Source organism: Grampus griseus, assembly GCF_964374135.1.
Source record: "Grampus griseus genome assembly, chromosome: 1".
In the NCBI taxonomy this organism is placed as follows: domain Eukaryota; kingdom Metazoa; phylum Chordata; class Mammalia; order Artiodactyla; family Delphinidae; genus Grampus; species Grampus griseus.
The window spans coordinates 96,298,699-96,318,973 of NC_139017.1; the positions used below are offsets into that span (position 1 = coordinate 96,298,699).

The following is a 20,275-nucleotide window of genomic DNA, read 5'->3' on the forward strand; positions in this document are numbered from 1 at the left end:
CAGGGGGCGGGGAGGGGAGCGGGGGTTCGTCCGGGGGTAGCCACCTCCTCCGCAGCCAGCCGGCGCCTCGAAACCCGGACCTGCCTCCGCCTCTTCCTCCGGCGGCTCCATCCTGCCTCCCGCACCTCGTCCTCCCGCCGCCCCCGCCGCCGCGCCCCCGGTGGCTGCCTCGGCGGACCCGGGAGGGGGCCCGTCCGCCGCCCGCTCGGCTCGGCCCGGCCCGGGAGGCGTGCATGCCCCGGCTGCCCGCGGCGCTCACCAGCAGCATGCTCTATTTCCAGATGGTGATCATGGCAGGGACGGTGATGCTGGCGTACTACTTCGAATACACGGACACGTTCACTGTGAACGTGCAGGGCTTCTTCTGCCACGACAGCGCCTACCGCAAGCCCTACCCGGGCCCGGAGGACAGCAGCGCCGTGCCCCCCGTGCTCCTCTACTCGCTGGCCGCCGGGGTCCCCGTGCTCGTGGTAAGCCCGGGGGTGCCCGCCCTCGCCCCGACTGCCCTTTTCCGCCCCTCGCCTTCAGGGTTGAGGCCCCGCTGAGGTCGGGGCGCGGCAGCCTTTGCCTTCTAAGTTCCTCCAAGTTGGCGGCAGACCCTTCCCCAGAGGACATTCTTCTAGGGCGCGTCGGTATGGGTCCGAAGGAAGCCCCCAGCTCTCCCCACCTGCCGCCCCCGCACCCCCGCTACCCCCCGCGGTGGCTGCAACTTAGCGTGACACGGAGGGGGATGGGAGGGAAGGGGGCTGTAGACGGTAATGGGTGGGAGTCGGGGCTGGGGAGGAGGTGAGTTATCCGGTTGAATCTTGACTTCATCTACTCTGTGGCCTTGCTCCGCTGGCTGCCACCTCTCACATTGCGACTAGAAGACGAGCAGCAGCGGGGCCAGCGGGAGGGAGACGGCGATCAACTGCTGGGGTGTGGAAGGGACTTCTGCTTCCAGAGTCGGGGCGCAAATTCCCTTTTTACCGCCTCCTTCCCTTTCGAAAGGAAGTGCCAATTAGACTAAGCTGACCAGGGAACAGATATCTAAAAAAGAACATGAGACCTCTCCTAAATGAAGAGGCTCCAGTAGCAGTGCTTGCTGAAAAGCAGGAGCTGTGCCTAAATTACAGGATTTATTTAAACGCTCTTCCATTCCCTGGGCGGCTTAAGTCCTTTTCTCACAGAGCTTTTCTGAGAATGCCTTTTGGATTGTGTGTGTGTCTATACGGGCACATGCACGCATATATATACACAGATATACATATGTAATTATTAGAATGATAATCGTATAATAATTTACATATGTGAATGTGGTGCAAAGTTATAGGTAGGAGAATTGGTGGTGTTTTTTCAGAAAATAATTATTATGGTTCCTTTAATACTGTCAAAGTATTGGAGGTTCCCTTCTTGTGGTACAGCTCATCTTGTCTCTCTCTCTCTCTCTCTTTCTCTCTCTCTCAACAGATAACTAATAAGAAATTAAAAATGAAGAGGGAAAGGAAAGGGACTTTTTTCCCCAGTGGTTGAATGTGTAAATTGCAATAATGAATGTTAAGAATATCTGTTTTATCTGTTAGGTTTGGATATTCATGTTTTCTTTGATTTTAGAGGAAATGAGTTAATAATTTACAAAATAATGAAAAGTTCCTAACACACATAATGGAATTCCACAAACCAAGGAACTTCTTGATAACTTCAAAGTAACTTTATCACAGGTACTGTGATAGTTGACGTCAAATACGGCTCCAAGAATACTGTTTTGAAAAGTGTTAGACCTTGCACCAGAAAATGTTTTGTTTTGGTTTTTTTCAGTTGTAATTTGCTAAAATATATCAGACACCCCAAATCCAGCTTCATGTTTGTGTTCTCTCTCCTCTATTTGGAAAGCTGTAAGAGAAAAAAATAAATTGGTCATTCTTGGGCCCTTTTGCTTTCTGCAGATGTTGAGTTTCCAGACACATGTTTTCTAGGAGACTGAATAGCTCAGGGATTTTTCAAGGATTTTTTTTTTTTTTTCTTTTAAGAAAAAAGCCTGTCACTTTCAGGACACTGGTTTGGGTACAGCCATAATCAGTAATGTCTGTAACTCATCCCTTGGTGATTACGATTCTGTGGCTTATTTAAATGAGATAGCACTTTTCAGATCCTAACCATCCATCCATGGTGGCAGGTGCCATTTAGAGACATAACATATTTTCCCAAAGAATTTGATTATTCTCCACTTAGGGGGAACCACAGAGGGGAAAGGGAATTAATTAGTCATTATTGAGCACCTGCTTTGTGCTGGGCACTGAATAGTCATGGCCACGTATACTTCTCAGAGCATCCCTTCCAGGAGATAGTCTCTCCAGTTAACATTTGAGGACCCTGAGGATCAGATAATAAACTAGAAGCACCTGAAAACAAAAATGGTGGGTGTGGTGTTTGATGCCTGTGAGACTGATGCCAAATGCCATACTGCTTGTCCTACTTCCAAAAAACATGTTCTCTGAAAGAAGATGAGAAAGGCTGCTTGGGTGGGGATCTAGAATATTCTTGAGAGATTTTAAAAGGGAGGATCCAACTTGATTTCCATGTTTCGATTTTCAGTTCATTAGTTACAAGAGAGAGAATTTGGGAGTCAGTCTGAAGAGAAGGAAATGTTGGATATTCAGGCTAGCTGTGCTGCTGGCCTTTGTTTCTGCTTCTGCTCTTCCCAATATTACACTCTCATAATGTGAAAGTTTGGGAACAGTAATGGCAGCCCTGCTTTTCCATTCTTCTCAAGAACACTGGCTTAGCACAGTCACTTTGCATGAAAACAATATTATTAATAGTAATGTTAGTAGTACCCATCATTTGTTGGGTTATATACCCTATACCTGTCTAATACTTGCATTATCTATGAAAGCAGTTATTATTACTGTCACCTACCCTTTGGCAAAACTGAGGTTTAGGAAGTTTAAGTAACTTGCCCGAGGACCAAGGCTAAAAACATTACACCCAGAATTTTAACCCTACTGTGTCATGCTCCCAAACCTGCGCCTTTCTATTACAATATGCAAATTCAGCTTACTCATAAATCATTCTTCTAAATAAATGCCTCAAATGGTCTCTTTCCCCATCTTTTACATTTCTTGGACTGTAGTGATACAGATTCTTCATTATATATATTTTTAATCTTCAAAACTCATTCTAATCCTTAAAGTTAATTTTGAAAAGTAGCTCTCCTCACTGCCACAATCTGTGGTTTTGTTTCAAATTTGCCAAATTTATTTATCTAAAAATTAAAAGGAAAATATTCTTTAAATTTTATCACTTTTATATAGTGTTGACTTGGGGCACATGTTTGGAGTCTGACAAGTTTGGATTCAGATTCAAAGTGCATCCTGCTGTTATGGTAGGAGTTGGGGATTCTGCTTGCTGTGTAACCTTGAACAACTAATTTATAGCTCCTTGATCCTTAATTTTCTAAGTCACAGGATTTTGAATATTAAATGAGATATAATATATAAATATCATCCTTTGCCCATAGTTGATACTCCATAAGAGATCACTATTTCATTAACACTATTAGTAAAATAGTAATTCAGTAAATGCTTATTGAATTCCTGTGTTGCAAGCAGCATATCAGCCAGAGTGGGGGTTATAAAGGTAATTTCAGAAGTAAACCATGGTCACTAATCCTTAAGAGTTTACAGTAATTTGGGAAATTAGGTAATCATGCCAAAAGTCATAATGTAAATCACCATAATAAAAGTGTTTATGTACATATTTACATATATATATATATACCGCAAAGACCTCTGGTGGTTCAAAGAGGACAAGATCATTTTTATTTGGAGAGGAGAAGAAAGGCTTCATGAAGAAAAGGGTGGCTTTTGAGATGTGACTTGAAGGAGAGGCTGAAATGGAGTTTGAGTCAGGACATCACAGAAAGCAGCAGTGTGAACATGAGTGACTGCTTGGTAGCAGAAAATGCAGTCTGTACTCTTGAAACAGTGATTGGTCTGTCTTGTTTCTAAGAGTGGTGTGTGGGGAATGCAGGGGTATATGGCAGAAGAGGAAGACTAGGGTCTCATTGCTGAGTCCTGGAATGTCAGGCTGAGTTTTTCTCCATTTATTGGGAATTGAGTAGGGACTTGTCTGATAGGTGGTGTTTTAGGACATTTTGGGGACAGTAGTGTAGGGCTCTCCTATTAAAATATCTGTGTAAGATAATTTTACACTCTAAATCCCCGAGTCTATTTTGTGTTGTGAAATATTATTATTTTAATTGTGTTTTCAGAAAACACCTGTAATTTGGGCTCATTTACAAAGATGACATGGTTTATAAACTCTTTGAAAACAGGTACTGTTCAGTTTGATCTGTATGCAGTCACCCAAGCACTACCTACAGAATTTACAGATATAAATTTAATTAGTGATCTTTGTTTTTCATTGATTAAAAGACCTGGTGATGACAATGATTTCTGCCCCCCAAATCTGGATACAGTGGCCACTAGCCCCTATTATACCTTAGATCTCTGAGCAACACAGATGATTTGAAGGAGACAAAGCTAGACCATCCCTCGTCATAGAGTCAGAATCAAGACAGAGAAGACCAGCACTGAGGGTTAGGGAGCATCTCTGATTGTTTATGCCTGCATCCCCAGGAAGCTCCCTCTGGGTTCCAGAGGCATGGAGCTACTGCCACTATACCAAGGATGTTGCATCACTAAATGTGGTGGAAGTAGATGGTGACAGAAAGGCATCTTATATCCAGAGGTCCATCTTGTTAAATCAAAGCCTAAAGCTCTCCCATAGACCTCTCCTTCCTTGAACCTTGCCTTGGGTGCCCACTACTATCTCCACCCATCTCCACTCCTGGAATCCTATGAGTATAAAATGAGTTGACATTTAAGTACCAGAGTAGTGCCCAGCTGAATATGTGTTAGCTACTGTTAGTCCTCCCAAGGTTGGGATAATTCATCAAGACAATCTATTTGGGCTTCCCCGGTGGTGCAGTGGTTAAGAATCTGCCCGCCAATGCAGGGGACACGGGTTCGAGCCCTGGTCTGGGAAGATCCCACATGGCGCAGAGCAGCTAAGCCTGTGAGCCACAATTACTGAGCCTGCGCGTCTGGAGCCTGTGCGTCTGGAGCCTGTGCTCCGCAACGAGAGAGGCCGCGATAGTGAGAGGCCCGCACACTGCGATGAAGAGTGGCCCCCTACTCGCCGCAACTAGAGAAAGCCCTTGCACAGAAACGAAGACCCAACACAGCCAAAAATAAATAAATAAATAAATGAAATAATAATAAAAAAAAGACAACCTATTTAAGGCACCTAGCAAAATACCTTTGTTAGTGGGTTCCAGGGCTGATAAAATATTTGAGGTGAACAGAAGCCACCTAGTTCAATCCATCACCCACAAAAATTGGGGAGTCTGAATAGCAAGAACACTAAAACTCAATTAGAACTCTGTTCTTCCAGTCAAGTCAGTGATTTCTGCCTTTGACGACTCCTCCATTTCTTCAGCGGGCTAACACTAGCTAATATTTCCTATGTACCAGACACTGTGTAATGTACATTTAATGTGTTACTTCATTTAATGCTCACCATGATAGTACTGTCTTTAAACGTAGGCACTATCATTAAGCCCACTTTATAAATGAGAAATAGGATGTTTAGTGAGATTAGATGTCAGACTTGTATTAATTTTTTTCAGTCCATTAGTATAATTAATCTTCACAATAAACTTATGAAGGAGATTTGGATGTAAAAAGGTGAGATGACCGGTCCAGAGTCCCACAATGACAGTGCTAGAATTATCAGAGCCTGTGCATTTAGTTCTTTTGTTATGTACCTTTATCCTTACACAATAAACAAATCTTTAAAGATATTTAGTCATAGGGATTCAATACTAGAAGGATCAAATTTTTCTCAAAACTTTTATCTTCAATTTCATTTTTTTCTGGTTTGATGGGAAACTTTGTGTTCTAGTGTAGACAGTGGTTTCGATGTGTAGTGTAGGAAATTGTTTTGTTTCCTATTAAGCTTAAAATGTTATGGAGAGGTTGGTGGCAGCGGGAGGGATTCAGAGATATTTCTGTTCTGATCTGCAGCCGCGTTTCTTATCTCTGTGGCACACATTGGCACAGGGCTTCAGGCACCTGCTTTTCTGTGGAACCGCCCTCTGGTTCTAGATCTGCAAACTGCAGTGCACGGAGAGCTGAGGGGACCTCTGTTTCTAAGACATGTTTCTTAAAATGGGACCTAGCACTAGATTTGGGGGGGGGGAGCAGTGAACACACTGAAATTATGTTATAAAATACCGTATGTACATATGTATGTATGTGTGTGTGTATGTACGCATTTTTCTAGTGAGAGCCTCCATGGCTGTATCGGATTGTCAGAAATGCCCAAGATTCCTAAAAGTTAAGAACTACTCTTTGAGGATTTATGGATCTGTTTAAACTCCTCCTTAGGTCTCTTAGGCCCTTGCTTTACTTAGATATTCTCATTCATATTCATTCATTCATGTTCACCCTCCCTCCTTCCCTTCTCCTCCCTGCATTCCTTTGATGGTCTCTCTTTTTTCATTTATCCCCTCCCCTTTGCAAACTGATTAGGAGATTGTGATGGGGGTAAGGGGAAGCAAAGGCCCAGGAACCTGAAAACCAGCTTGTGTTTCCTTTCCCTTCTTTTTCCCTGCCTCTCCCCCTCCCTTCTGCCTCTTCTCCTCCCACGCCCCTTCTTCCTTTTCCTCTCCCCTTCTCCCCCTCCATCCCCTGTCACTCATCATCCCTGTTGCTTCTCTGCACCAGTTACCTTATCTGAAAAATGTTGACTTATTCCTTCCTGCCTTTCCTACCTTTTGGAACTGTTCTTGAGAATCAAACGGATGTAAATGCACCTTGGAGACAATAAGTCACTTCATGCATATGTGGAAAACATAATGTGAGCAGATTACATGGGTGTAGCTGCTTGGTCATTGGAGATGGTTAGACTGCTTATAGCATGGCTTTGTCAGCTGAATACACTTACTCTGTGGAGTAGAAAAACGGAAAAGGGTTTTATACTTCTTTTTTTATTTTCTTGTAGAAAGAAGAGCAAAAATAAAAAGACAACAGTATGAAATGGCCTAACTAATTATTACAGACTATATTACTCCAATACTCAATGCCGTTTTTCAAAATGTTTCAATAAGCTCTTACTGTCAAGATTATTATAAAGAATCATCCCATTCATTTGTGTAATTTGAAAGAAATAATGTTTCCAGGGAGCAATGTTGATACCATCTGTTAAGTGTGCATTGTATCATATTCATTTTTAAATTTGTACTGTACCCAAAAGTCATTATTTGTAAAAGTTTGGAATGATGATAATGGATCTGCCCTGTGCTAGGCACAGTGCTATTACTTGACTTGTATAATGAGGGAGGCATAGTCATTGCCCTTCAAGAGTTCAAACACTATGCATGAAATTATATCTCCAAGCCTCAGCTTTCTTGTCTGTAAATTGAGATGATACTTAACATTATCTTTTAAGAATTAAACATAAGCATGCATTAAGTGATAGCTGCTCTTTTAACATAAATGCCAGTAACATTTATTGGTGCTACGCAGCAAAAGGACATCAGGTGTCCTTAATCATTTCTGTTGAATGGATGTGGTAAACCATTTACTCTTCATATTTACTATTCCAGGTACTATGTGTGGTAACTAACACATCTAGGGAGCTTACGCAATTCCTCCACTGGGTAAATGCCATATCTAGGATCTGAATCTATTACTTCAAATCCAATGCTCCCTTGGCTACCTGCCATTGCCCACTAATTTGATTCATAGCCTGAATGGTGGCATTCCTAGAAGGCAGAGGAGAGTTAAAGCATATTGATTATGTATCATTGTGCTCTTTACAGCGTCCTTATGCTTGTAAATGTATAGGCTCAATTACAACCAGACATGAAAAGGGGAATTTAAAATCTGTGTTCAATATGTATATGTATAGCTGATTAACTTTGCTGCACACCTGAAACTAACACAACATTGTAAATTAACTATACTCCAATAAAAATTTAAAAAATAAAATAAAATCTGTGTTCAAAGACAAAACTTCATTGGTTCCTAAAACCAGTGGAACAGCCAATAGAACTTGCTTCTCCCAGCTCAACATTCCCATCCATACAGTTCGAGGAGGCAAGTTCTGATGTCAGAGATCTTAACCTAGGAAGAGGAAGAGCTTTTAAACAGACTTTGGAAAATCATAAGACTATCGTTTTGATGGGAGATATTGTAAATATGTGAAATGGAGTTCTATGTTCAGTACTATTTAAACTATTTCTGAGAATGCCAGTTTTCACTCAGCAGGCTGCTTACTTTTTTAGTCTTATTACGACAGATGTAGTTTGAGAACCACTGTTAGTAAAATCAACATTTTTTTTTGTAAAAACAGAATCCTAGAGATTCTTTTTCCAGTTCAGGTGCATTTAAAACTTTACAGACAGTCTTGGTGGACGTTTCTCACTGAGAGAACATGTGTGAGTGGAAGCGTGTGTGTGTGTGTGTGTGTATGTGTTTTTGGTATTTAATACATTTGTAATTTTTTGTATGAACTCACTTTTATTTCCCTTGCTTCTAACCTTTATAGTGTTCTCCCACCCTTCCCCTCAGGAAAAATAATATTTCTGAAACATTCTGCTATATCCTTTCAGACCTAGCACCAACTCCTCTAAGTAGATCCTTTTTCCCATATGAGGTAGCTGCATTCTCCTCTATGATTCCTTTGTGGCTTTAACACATTATGGCATTAAAATAATCTTATATTGTGCTTTATGTTGTATTTAATTGTATTCATGTTTCTATCACTAGACTTGAGCATCTCAAAATCAGGGTTTTGTAATCTGACTCATCATGCCCAACTCTTTGGTTATTTTTGGTGGATAAATTATCCAGGGACTAATCGAAGTTTGTGATGATGAGGTTATAATGACCAAATTCTGCTGAGCACACAGTTACTTAATAACCATTCATTAAAATAGGCAAAATATTCCATACAGCCTATTCTGTAAGTTTAATGAACTGGCAGCTCTCTGTCCTTTGATGCGTTTTAAGTGTATAAACCCTGTATAAAAGGTTCAGCATAGCCAAGGTGTGATTCTGTGTCCTCAGACTGACATGCTTCAAGCAGAAACCTTCCTATCCATTGAGAACAAGTCACTGGGATATGGGTTACAGGCCTCCCTGGAGTCTTACACCCTGATCATTCAAGGGTAGGAAGTATCTCCAAACTATTTGAGTCAATCCAGTTCAATAGCTTGAATTTCACCAATTAAGAGTCCATTTTAGCACTGATCATGCTAACTAAAAGTCACTACTTTCATCAGTAAAAAATCATTTTATACCTACAATGCTAATTTAGTTGTTAATTAACATATGATAGCAAAAAGACTTACAGCAGCCTCTTTGGAGTGTGACCTTTCTGATAAAATGCTTGTGACTATCGGACTTCCTCTCTCCCTCCCTTCCTCATTCCGTCTTTCCCTGAGCAACTATTTGTTGAGTACCTTCCATGTGTAGCATACCTTGAAAATAAGGCTTACAGAAGTTACCTGACTTGCTCCAAATCCCAAAACCAGAATTAGAGCCGATCTTCCCCTTTTCCAAATCTTTCAAAGCAGGGTCAGGAAGTAAAACACTCATGAAATCATGGGGCGGTTAAATACAAATGTAGTTCTGACATATCTGCATATTACCAAAGTAACTTACGGCATTTCTTCTCTAAGGATTTGTGTTGATATAACCAGCCCTGCTATGTTGAGGAAATTGTGTATTGTGTTTCTAGCATAATGATCCCTTTTTTGAAAGGGTGCTCTCAGTAGTGCCAGCAGAAACTGTACTTTTCTATCGAGATTTTTTAATCGAGATTTCAGATTTAGCTTTTTCTCACACTGGGGTGCACAGAAGCACTCTTGACACTGAGAAGCATCTTGTATTTCCAGAGATCTCATCAAAGCAGAATGCCATGTTCTCCCAAACAGAAAAATTGAGCAGTCTTGGATAAAGGCAGTGCACCTGGGGCCTCATCTTGTAATTTAAAATGAGCTCCTGACATTTCCAGTCAAAAAACAAAACACTATCTTTGGGTTGGTGGCAATGACCTCTTCCTTCACACGTGCCTTTCCAGTGTGGGGTTTACTCAGTTACTAAAATGAATGAAGAGACTTAGTCAAAACTACGTGACAACCCTTTTGGTCTTTCACAAAGAGACCTTTGTTTCTTCTTCTTGCTGGCTCCATCACATGGTTCCTTGGGGGGTCTCCTTTTCCTTTTTCCTGGGGCTCAGTCTAGAATACAGATAGAGGAATCCAGTAGACACTTTATTCAAGCCACACTGTCAGGCTTTTTCTGCCACTCCATTTTTGGAAAAGATTTGTGAATCCCCTGTGAGAGAGATTATGCTTCTTTGTAGCTGGGACTTTTTAGTCATGAAAGAGGCCTTAGAGATCATTTAGTTTCATCTCTTAATTTCCAAATGAATGGCCAGAGAGATTAAATGACTTGCCCAAGGCCATGCAGCTAATGAGAAATTACACCAATTGCTGACATGTATGGGCACTTGGTATACATCAGTCCTTGTTGTACTTTACACTTATTAACTAATTTAATCCTCACAGCATGAGAGGTAGGCACTATTGTTATCTCAATTTACAGATGAGAACACTGAGGCACAGAAAGATTAAGCAACTAGCCCATGACCCCACAGCAAGGAAGTGACATGCCTGGGCAGAATGTCTCCATATGAGCTTTTAATAACACAGAGATGGTTCTTTTCTCCAGTACCAATTTTTTTGTCATCTCCTGGAGAGGTTAAGGCCGCCTGCAGCAAATCGTTCTGCATAGCAATATTAGTTGGGAGATAGAGATGAAGAGTATGTGATTATTATGATAGCTTTTTCGTTATGACACTGTAGTGCTGATTGAAAACATTTTCCTGAATATTGTATTTACAATTAGCAGTTAATCTGTGATAGTGAAGACATAGTAACAGATAAGGAAAAAGAGCATTTAATTCCCTAATCACTTGGTTCTATGATGCCTTCTTTTATGTTGCTGACATCAGATCTTTTCAGACAAAAAATAAAACTACATTTGAAACTTGCCACAAGTGGATATCACAAAAACCTAACCATTTTTAATACGCAGACCTTTAAGTTCTTTTTTTTTAATTTAAAACTGAGGGAATATAATTAGGGAGTTGATTACACAGGTGATGGGAAAGTTGAGAAGCTGAACAGGAAATGGTGAGGCCACCCAGAGTTTATGCAATTGCAGAAAGCCACTACTACAACTGCCAGGGCAGGAGAGACAAAGGAAGGAGATGGGGTTAGCAGAGCCTGGGGCAGAAGTTGGAACCTAAAATGATGTGTTTCACAGGAGCTAAAAGTATGGAGGAGAGCTCTTGTTAGAGGTGTTGCCTGAGGAGGGAGGAAGGAAGTGGTGAAGAAATACCGATTTTGCCTTCCTCTGCCTTTCAATCTCCCATCCATACCTCCCAGACTTTAAGTTCTTTTAATGTGATTTTTACGTAACACAGTAAAATGATCACACTACATATAATTGATATATAGCCTATCTACTGCATTCAAGACATAGTTATTACATTTGGCATACTAAAGTTTGGCAACTAGTTAGAGGCATGGAAAAACTATTGGTGTAAATATATTTCAGAGAAAAGGATAGGCAATTATATATTTATATGTTTTGAAGTCTTCTCTTTTTTTTGAAGGAACTTAGAGACATTCTCAAAACTTGGTTCAATCCTGTGGTGCCATTTCCTGCGAAACAGCAGTGACCTGAGAAAGTGCAGCTCTCTGCTCTCTGTAATTCTCTCTGCTGTTTGTTTCCATCTATTAAATGATCTCTATTCTTTAATCTGGGCAACTTCAATCATACCTCTTTCATAATTCTTTCCTTGATGTGTCTAGTCAATATTTATCTTTCCTATAAACTCCTTTTTTTTTTTTAATATAAGTCTTTCCCCTTATATACGTTCCATAAAACAGGAGTTGTTGCAGCTGTGAGATGGGGAGCTGGAGAGAAAGCAAGACAAAAGAAAAGGATCAGGGCTTCCCTGGTGGCGCAGTGGTTGAGAGTCCGCCTGCCGATGCAGGGGACACGGGTTCGTGCCCCGGTCTGGGAAGATCCCACATGCCGCGGAGCGGCTGGGCCTGTGAGCCATGGCCGCTGAGCCTGCGTGTCCGGAGCCTGTGCTCCGCAACGGGAGAGGCCACAACAGTGAGAGGCCCGCGTACCGCAAAAAAAAAAAAAAAAAGGATCAGTAACAATAATGTACTCTTTTATGGAAATAGTGAATGCAGAGAGTTGGTAATAAATTTTGTATTCACAGGTTTCATGATAATCTGAAATTAAAATAAATAAATAAAAGGAGCAGTGACTCACTGGACTCACAGGCAGGTGACCTGAGCTGTCCTCCTTGCTCTACTGCTTTCAACCTTTGAGACCTTGAGAAAGTCAAGTAGCTTTCCCGCCGCTGTATCATTAGATAATTGGTTTGAAAGTGTTTGAACCTCACCCAGGGCAGAAAACTGGCTCATGGCCCCCGGAGCAGCTCTTTCTGTGCATGAAACAAGTCTGACTATTAGGACGCTCTATATTACAGTGAAAGTCTGTCTCCCTGTCTTCTGCTCAGTGGTCTCTCTCACCTTTGGAAGCCATCTGGAAGCACCTAGATGGTTTCTCTCTGAATCTTCCTTTCTTGAGACTTAAAGTCTTCATCTTGACATAGCATGGATTTGAGTCCATTTTACCCTTTTGGCCACTCACGTCTGACTTTACTTCGGATGTCCTATGTTTTTAAGGTGTGGCACCAGCACTGAATGATGTGTCTCAGGTGTACTTTCACCCCTCGCAAATAGAGCAGGAATTTTGCATACAAAATTTTTTCTTCATACATTAGCCTTGGGATCAATATCCAGTCACCTTGTGGTTAGTTATCTCATCTGTAAAAGGAGTAGCTTAAACTTTTCGTCAAGTAGGCAGAAGCCCTGTATGATGATGTACACCGTTCTGCTCCCATGGCCACAACAGACATTGCTAAGAGACTGTGGCATTTTCTCACCAGCTGAGACTGATCTGGGCTTTCAGTCCTTAAGACAGAACTCCAGGCAACCTCTTGTAACTGTATTTGCCCTCTTGGAATCAAATGACTATTAAAATGCTTCAATTGTATGTAGCATGTACAATGTAGTATACTGCATGGCTATGCATTATCGTTAATTACATTTAAATACTATGGCCGTCAAAAGATTATAAATGCTTATAGAACAGCAAATATGCCTCGTATGTCTTTGACTCTTGCTCATCACATAATGCCTAATAGAGTGCCTTTCAAATAGTAGATATAAGTAATTATTTGTGTATTTTAGAAGAGAATTAGAGAAGCATAAATTAAAATTATTTATAATTTTACCCGTTCACAGATACTTAAGTCGTAAAGTCCAAATTATTTTTCCAAAACCCATCTTTAATATTTTACTTTATTTGCCAGTGATCCCTGATTTCAAATATTTTCCCCATGTACACTCACTTCATTTTTTTCATTTACTTAAAGTTACGTAGAATGTAGTTCAAAATAAATCTTATTTACTTGATATGAAGAATATTTCAAACACCTATCATTTTGTTTTAAAAATCTTTAACATCATCAAGTTTTGCTTCTGTAACCACTATTTCATTCCCCATGTCTTTAATTGTCCGTTGCACATACTTTTGTAACTTAAATTGTCACTACTTAAGCTTTTATGTAGCACATGCTCTTTCTTCATCAACTGTGACATTTTCTTTATTTCAATACTTTATTTTATTTTTCTCAAAACAAATTGGTTGATTTAAAGAGCATATCATCTTCCATTCTGTTTTGTAAATTAAACCACCAGTACATTTTACGTGTGAAATTTGCATGTATGGTAAATTGGAAAACTTTTTTGGTGTTCTGAAGGAGAATTCAGATGGCTGGCAGGGTTTCTAAATGAGATGAGTCATGATTTTATTGTCACTCAGGGTCTCTGAATCATACTGTATACATTTTCATTAGTAACCATAGATTAACGGTTGAAACATTTGACTCAATACATGGAACTATTTTTGAGGAGAGTTTCTTTCCTTGGAGAGTGATAAAAATTAGTGGTGCTTTAGAGAATGACATTAATGAGTAAAGAAAGATTCAGTGCTGCTGGGGCAGGCAAATCACTTACAACTTCAATTAACTTCAGGAGGAACCAGGAAAATGAAATTAGGATTTTACTGTTTATGGATACTTTTCATTGAAATTCAGGATTTCCCAATTAGAGTAAAATATCAAACAAGTGCAAATTAGTTCCTCTCTGAATCAAATGGGTGCACATGAAATGGTCTCCTAACAATCACATTAAAGCACAATGACCTGGTATTCAGTAATTCATTTCTTCATGTATTCTTGAGAAAACATTTACCAGTCCTCCCCGGACAAGGCTTTGTGTGTGGAAGCGATTCTACACATTCAAATGGAAGAAAGGATTCCTGTCCTCAAGGAACTCAGTCCCATGTGTGTGAAGAGTTAAAATATACTAATCGTGATAACTGACAGTGAGTGGGCTGGGGTGAGGGAAAGCGAAGAAGGGAATGAAAGAGAGTTCTGAGAGCAGGTGATGTTAGCTAGTCAGGGACGTGACGCAAGGGTGTTCCAAGCAAAGAACAAACACAAAGTCATTTAGGCTGGAGAAACCTTCTTGTTTGAAGAAACTCCAAGAATGTCTGGAATGGAAAGGTGTCTAACACAGAGGCAATTAGGTTCAGAACATAAGGATGTTTAGTAAAAAGTACATTACAGTAATACTCAGAGTTTGAAGTCCAGATTCCCTTATCTGCTTGAAGAGGTAAACCTGTGATACACAGTCTAACCTCTTAGGCTCACTTGATCTGTCTGCAAAATGGGACATCTAAATCTACCTGTCTTACAAAGTAAGTTTATTTCTGTGACTGATTTTTATTTAGTAAACTAAAGGAGAAACATTAGAGTACTTTTCAGAGTTTTACGGCAATATTCATCACATGGGTCTTGGCTGGCAAGTGTGTTCCAGAGTACTTATATTTTCCTTGTTTTAAATAAACATACCATTGTGAAATAAACTGTTAGATAGCTACTGAGAAGTTAACCCCCCTGACACATATATTACATGATTTTAAATCAGTATTTGCAACATGGACAATGCTAAAATATCCATATTTGTATAATTATGAAAGCTTATGTTAGTATGCATATTTAAAATTTAAATTGGTTAGTATATTTTTGTTACTATTGCTGTGTTTTGCTTCTATAATTAGGTCATTTTGACTTGCATTTTATAAATTACATAACAGGTGTGCTCACCTGTGTAGTAAATGTCTTCAGTCTTCTCATTTTAAATTGGATACTAAAGTGAAAAATATGCATCTACATGTTGCTCTAGAAATGTGAGGACACGAGTGTGCAATTCTTTTAGAAAGCACGGGTTAAAATTTATGTGTAATGGAACTGTATCATTCTTGGTAGGTGAAACTCAGATTTTCCAGTTTATGGCATTAAGGATTGAATGTGCTTGGTTTTCTTGCAAGATGCTCTATCCTTCTAAATTTAGTCATCTAATTAAGATTTCCATTCATGGGGAATGACTTTAAAGAGCACATAAGACAGGCTTTTACACAAACAAGCTTTGATTGGATTAATTGGATTTGCATAAATTTTATGAGGTGAGTGTGCTAGTGTCTCAGCTTCATCTGCTTGGAAGGGAGAACTTAAAGGGATTTGTAAAGAGGAAACACATTAAAGGTTGCAAAGGAAGCACGCAAAAGCAGCCAGGTTAATGGCATGGCGAGAACAAAGCAGCGCTTTGGCAATATATAAGCTGGCCAAGTCTGGAAAAGCTGGGCATAGGACAAAAGAGATGGGAGGTTCAGAAAGACCACAAGATTTTGGGGTGTGTGTGTGTGTGTGTGTGTGTGTGTGTGTGTGTGTATGTGTGTATGTGTGTATGTGTGTGTGTGTTTGTTTTTGTTTCCCCAAAAGAAAAGGGATCTAAAGCAGCCCTGATGCCTGATGTGGGTTTGACTACAGAGGCTGGGGGAGCTGGTGGTACATTTAGGACTGAGATAGCCAAGGCAAGGATGGCAGCTTGGATTGTAGGCAGGCAGGCTTCTTGCAGGCAGTTCTAACAGAGGGTCGCTTGGTCATTAGAGACCCGTGCTGATCCAGGCTTACCGAAAAGATGGCATTCTGGAACTGGGACGCTGAGAAGTAGGACAGAGCAGGGCAGCACCAGGGAAGCAAAGAGGTGGTGAAGTGGAGCAAGGCACATGTGAGACAAGGCAGGCTGGTCAGAATAGGCAAGTCCAGAGGAGACAAAGGACAGAACAGGCTGCTGAGACAAGGTCTCAGGCACACAGCCCGGGGCACCGGGGCTTGGCAGCCCAAATTAGGATCTCCAGCAGTGGAGACCAGGAACCCTTCCCAGCAGGCAGTGATCAGAGGCTCAGAAGTTGATTCTGAGCCGAGGCTCAACAACAGATGTGAGGTAATAGAATTCAGAAAGCCTTGATATGGAACCAAACTTCAGACCTTCCAGCCGCTAGTGCACAAGTGATCTGCAGAACATTGATTCTGGCATTCACGTATTAAATAGTAACAATGAGACATCAACAATAGCAACCTCATCACCCCTTACATTTGCTTAAAACGCTATCCTTCACAGAATGGTTCACAACAATCATGTGACATGGATAGTCTAATCACTTAGAGGTGATAAAACCCAGGCTCAGAAAATTAATATTTTCTCACAGTCATGCAGTCAAAACAGTGGCAGGGTTTAGATTAGAACCTGTCCCTGGTGTGTTTAAACCTTTGTTTTTTGTTTTTTTTTAAACATCTTTATTGGAGTATAATTGCTTTACAATTGTGTGTTAGTTTCTGCTTTATAACAAAGTGAATCAGTTATACATATACATATGTTCCCATATCTCTTCCCTCTTGCATCTCCCTCCCTCCCTCCCACCCTCCCTATCCCACCCCTCCAGGCGGTCACAAAGCACTGAGCTGATGCTTTGCAGAAAGTAAAGAAAAGGGCAGCTGGTATGAGGATAAATGAGAAGGGCTTTCCTGACCTCGGGAAGTTCACAGTCTAGTCAAGGATCCAGGCTCATGCAGAAATAACCTTAACGTTTCAAAAACTCATCCCTTTACTAGAAGAGCAACTGGGGCCTGGGAATCATTCAGCCACTGTGTGATGTCTGAATGAATATCGAGTGAACTGTGGTAGCCCAGTGAAGAGAATAATCAGTTTGAACTCAGGCTATAAAGAAGGCTTCTCTGAGAACATGGCATTTTAGCTACTAAGGACAGGATGCTTCCATGAGGGACATGCTTGTTTGGATTTGGATGGAAGGGAAAGAGAATTAGTATTTATTGAGGTAGATTTAGATTAGACATACCTGGGCTTGGATCCCGGATCTACCTCTAAATCAGTGTAATATGGGGCCGGTAACCTGACCTCATTGACTCTCGGTTTTCTTATAGCACATGCTCATTGTACAGAAGCTAGTGCCTTGGAACATGTTAATTTGTGATCTGCAGATTGGATCCTGGATCTACTACTTAATCAGTGTAATGTGGGGCCGGTAACCTGACCTCATTGACTCTCAGTTGTCTTATAGCACATGCTCATTGTACAGAAGCTAGTGCCTTGGAACATGTTAATTTGGTGGTGGGGAGTGTAAGTTAATTTTCACAAAGGTTCTATCATTTTGTATTATCACCCTTTTGCAAAAGAAGAAACTGAGACTCAAAAAATGTTAAGTAACTTGCATGAAGTTAAGCAGTTTGAAACCAGAAGATCTTCCTGGCTCCAAAACCCATTCTTTTTTTTTTTTTTTTTTTGCGGTACGCGGGCCTCTCACTGCTGTGGCCTCTCCTGTTGCGGAGCACAGGCTCCGGACGCCTCGCAGGCTTAGCGGCCATGGCTCACGGGCCCAGCCGCTCCGCGGCATGTTGGGATCCTCCCAGACCGGGGCACAAACCCGTGTCCCCCGCATCGGCAGATGGACTCTCAACCACTGTGCCACCAGGGAAGCCCTCAAAACCCATTCTTTTTCCAGCACCCTCCAGTGACATGCAAGGGATGTATTGAGGGGCTCCAGGGGGAGCTTTGAAAAGAGGGAGTGAGCTTCTTTCATTTAGTCCATTTGATTGTATTAGGGAGTTTGTAGCAGGAGAGAGTTAGAACCAAGAGAAGAGAGCAGTAATTTATGTGCAATTGAAACAATTCCAAATGCAACGATAACTATCACTGATGGAGAAAAGAGGTTTAGAGGATAGGGTAAAAATTCCATATGAAAATCAGACAGCTGAAATGCCTATTGAAATTGTAGCCCTTATAAAGTAAGATGAGGTGGGTTTAAAGGTGTGAACATATTCAATGAGTGAATCAAGACAATATTGAGTTGAACTAAACAACCAGAAGAACTTATGTCTCATGGGTATTTTGAATTAGGAGAAAACAGCTTAACTGTAAGAATATTAAATAGGATGGAGGTGAAAAAAAAGGGGGTTATTAGTCTCTTCCCAGAGTATGATCTGGGATCATCTCTTCGTGTTTAACGGTCTTTTTATATCTCCTTTTGTCAATTCTGCTTTTCCCAAATTATTCTTGATTGATGCAGGATCCCAGATAAGTAGATACGATAAAAATGTAAATGTGAGGGCTTGTGGATTCTCATAGTACCATAAAGAAGGAAGCTGTCTTGCTACTGGATATGTGATATGAATAAAGACTTTTTGGTATGTTGAAGTATTGGCAAAGGCATAAATTCTGAGTCACACAGATTGTCTGTATGTGAATATGTGGATGGATGGGTGATGAAACATTGACACCGGGGCATGGCTATGGTGTCAGGTCCATAAGTGTCTCAGTGAGATCCTACCATTGTTATAGCTAACATCGTTCATTCAGGTAGCAGGTATTCAGTTTGTGATTCAACTGAGCCAAGCTTCTTTTCATTCTTCCTATATCTCTCTTCCTTCCTCCCTCCCTTCCTCCTTTCCTCTCTTTCTTCCTTCCTTTTTTCAGCAAACATTCATATTTTGCCTTCTCTGTGCCAGGAACTGGGCAAAGTTCTGATAATAGATAAATAAAGGAGTCAGGAATCGTAGTTGAGACTCAACCATTGTAGACCTTAGAGGAATTAAAACTCATTCCTGCTTTTCTCCTTTGGCTTTTGGCAGACAAAAGTTTGGAACTGTCAAAGATTTTACAACTTTTGTCTAAAGTTACATTCATGATCTATAGCATAGCTATATCACCAGAGGTAGTTTTGCATGAGTATTTTGAGAGAGTTACATTCTTACTATTCCACTGTCTCCTTTTCATCTTTGTTATCTTTGGTTACTGGCTTATTTAATAGGTACTTTCCAAAAGCTCTGTCTACTGTAGTCTAAGTATGTAATATATATGATGTGAATGTTCCGTAAGAGCCTCCTCTATGGAAGAGGCCAGTTTCTGACCAGAGTATAAGCCATCGCTCCCTAGCAAATATCCACACGTATTAGCCACGCATAGGGAAACTGGATTAAAAACATACCAGGAAAAAGGTATACTTAAATAATGCCAAGATGAGGAACTAGATAAGGGGAGGAGCTGGTTCACTTAGAAGCGTTTATTGAGTTTGCTGCATTTAAATAGATGGTATCTATAAAAAGTTTACTTAAGAATCCTAGTTGATTGGCAAAAATTCATAGTCAAGAAAAGCCAAGTTAGAAATTCTAGATACATTAGCACATGTCTATAGAAACAATAATAACATTGCTTTCAGGAAGGAAGATAGGAAAAAAAAAACAACAACAAGGTACAAATTTTGTGAGTTGATTCCTCTCTGATCTGTTTGTTGTTTTAGTTAGACCATGTAGGAATAATGGATGGTGAATTGATTTTTGCAGGTTAGACCTCAGATGTGATTGACACGTCAGAGCTGCATCTAATTCAGGAACATGACAAATGTCAGGACAGTTGATTAAAATAACCATCCAATACAGTAGAGTTTCATGTGTATTTATTTAATCCATCCTCAAATGTATGCTTAGTTGTTGGTAGAGTGTCTATCATAGAGCACTTCATCTTTTGAAGACCAAAACACTGTAATAAAGAGACATGATGAAAAGTTTCCTAAAAGCTCTCCTCATATTTAGTTTTATATTTCTGCCTTAGAGAATCAGTCAGATGTGCACACTAAGTAAATGCCTACGA

General features: G+C 40.5%; 1 protein-coding gene across 2 annotated transcripts in view; it reads left to right on the plus strand.

The window, feature by feature from the left end:
• Positions 1–233: 233 nt before the first annotated feature.
• PLPPR5 (phospholipid phosphatase related 5) overlaps positions 234–20,275 on the plus strand; it is a gene marked incomplete at both ends in the record, with an annotated part of 127,197 nt that continues 107,155 nt past the window's right edge. For both annotated transcript variants that reach the window (XM_082659013.1, XM_082659014.1), the window contains one exon: positions 234–470. In XM_082659013.1, the coding sequence (XP_082515139.1) occupies positions 234–470 (237 nt within the window). The remainder of the gene's footprint in view (positions 471–20,275) is intronic.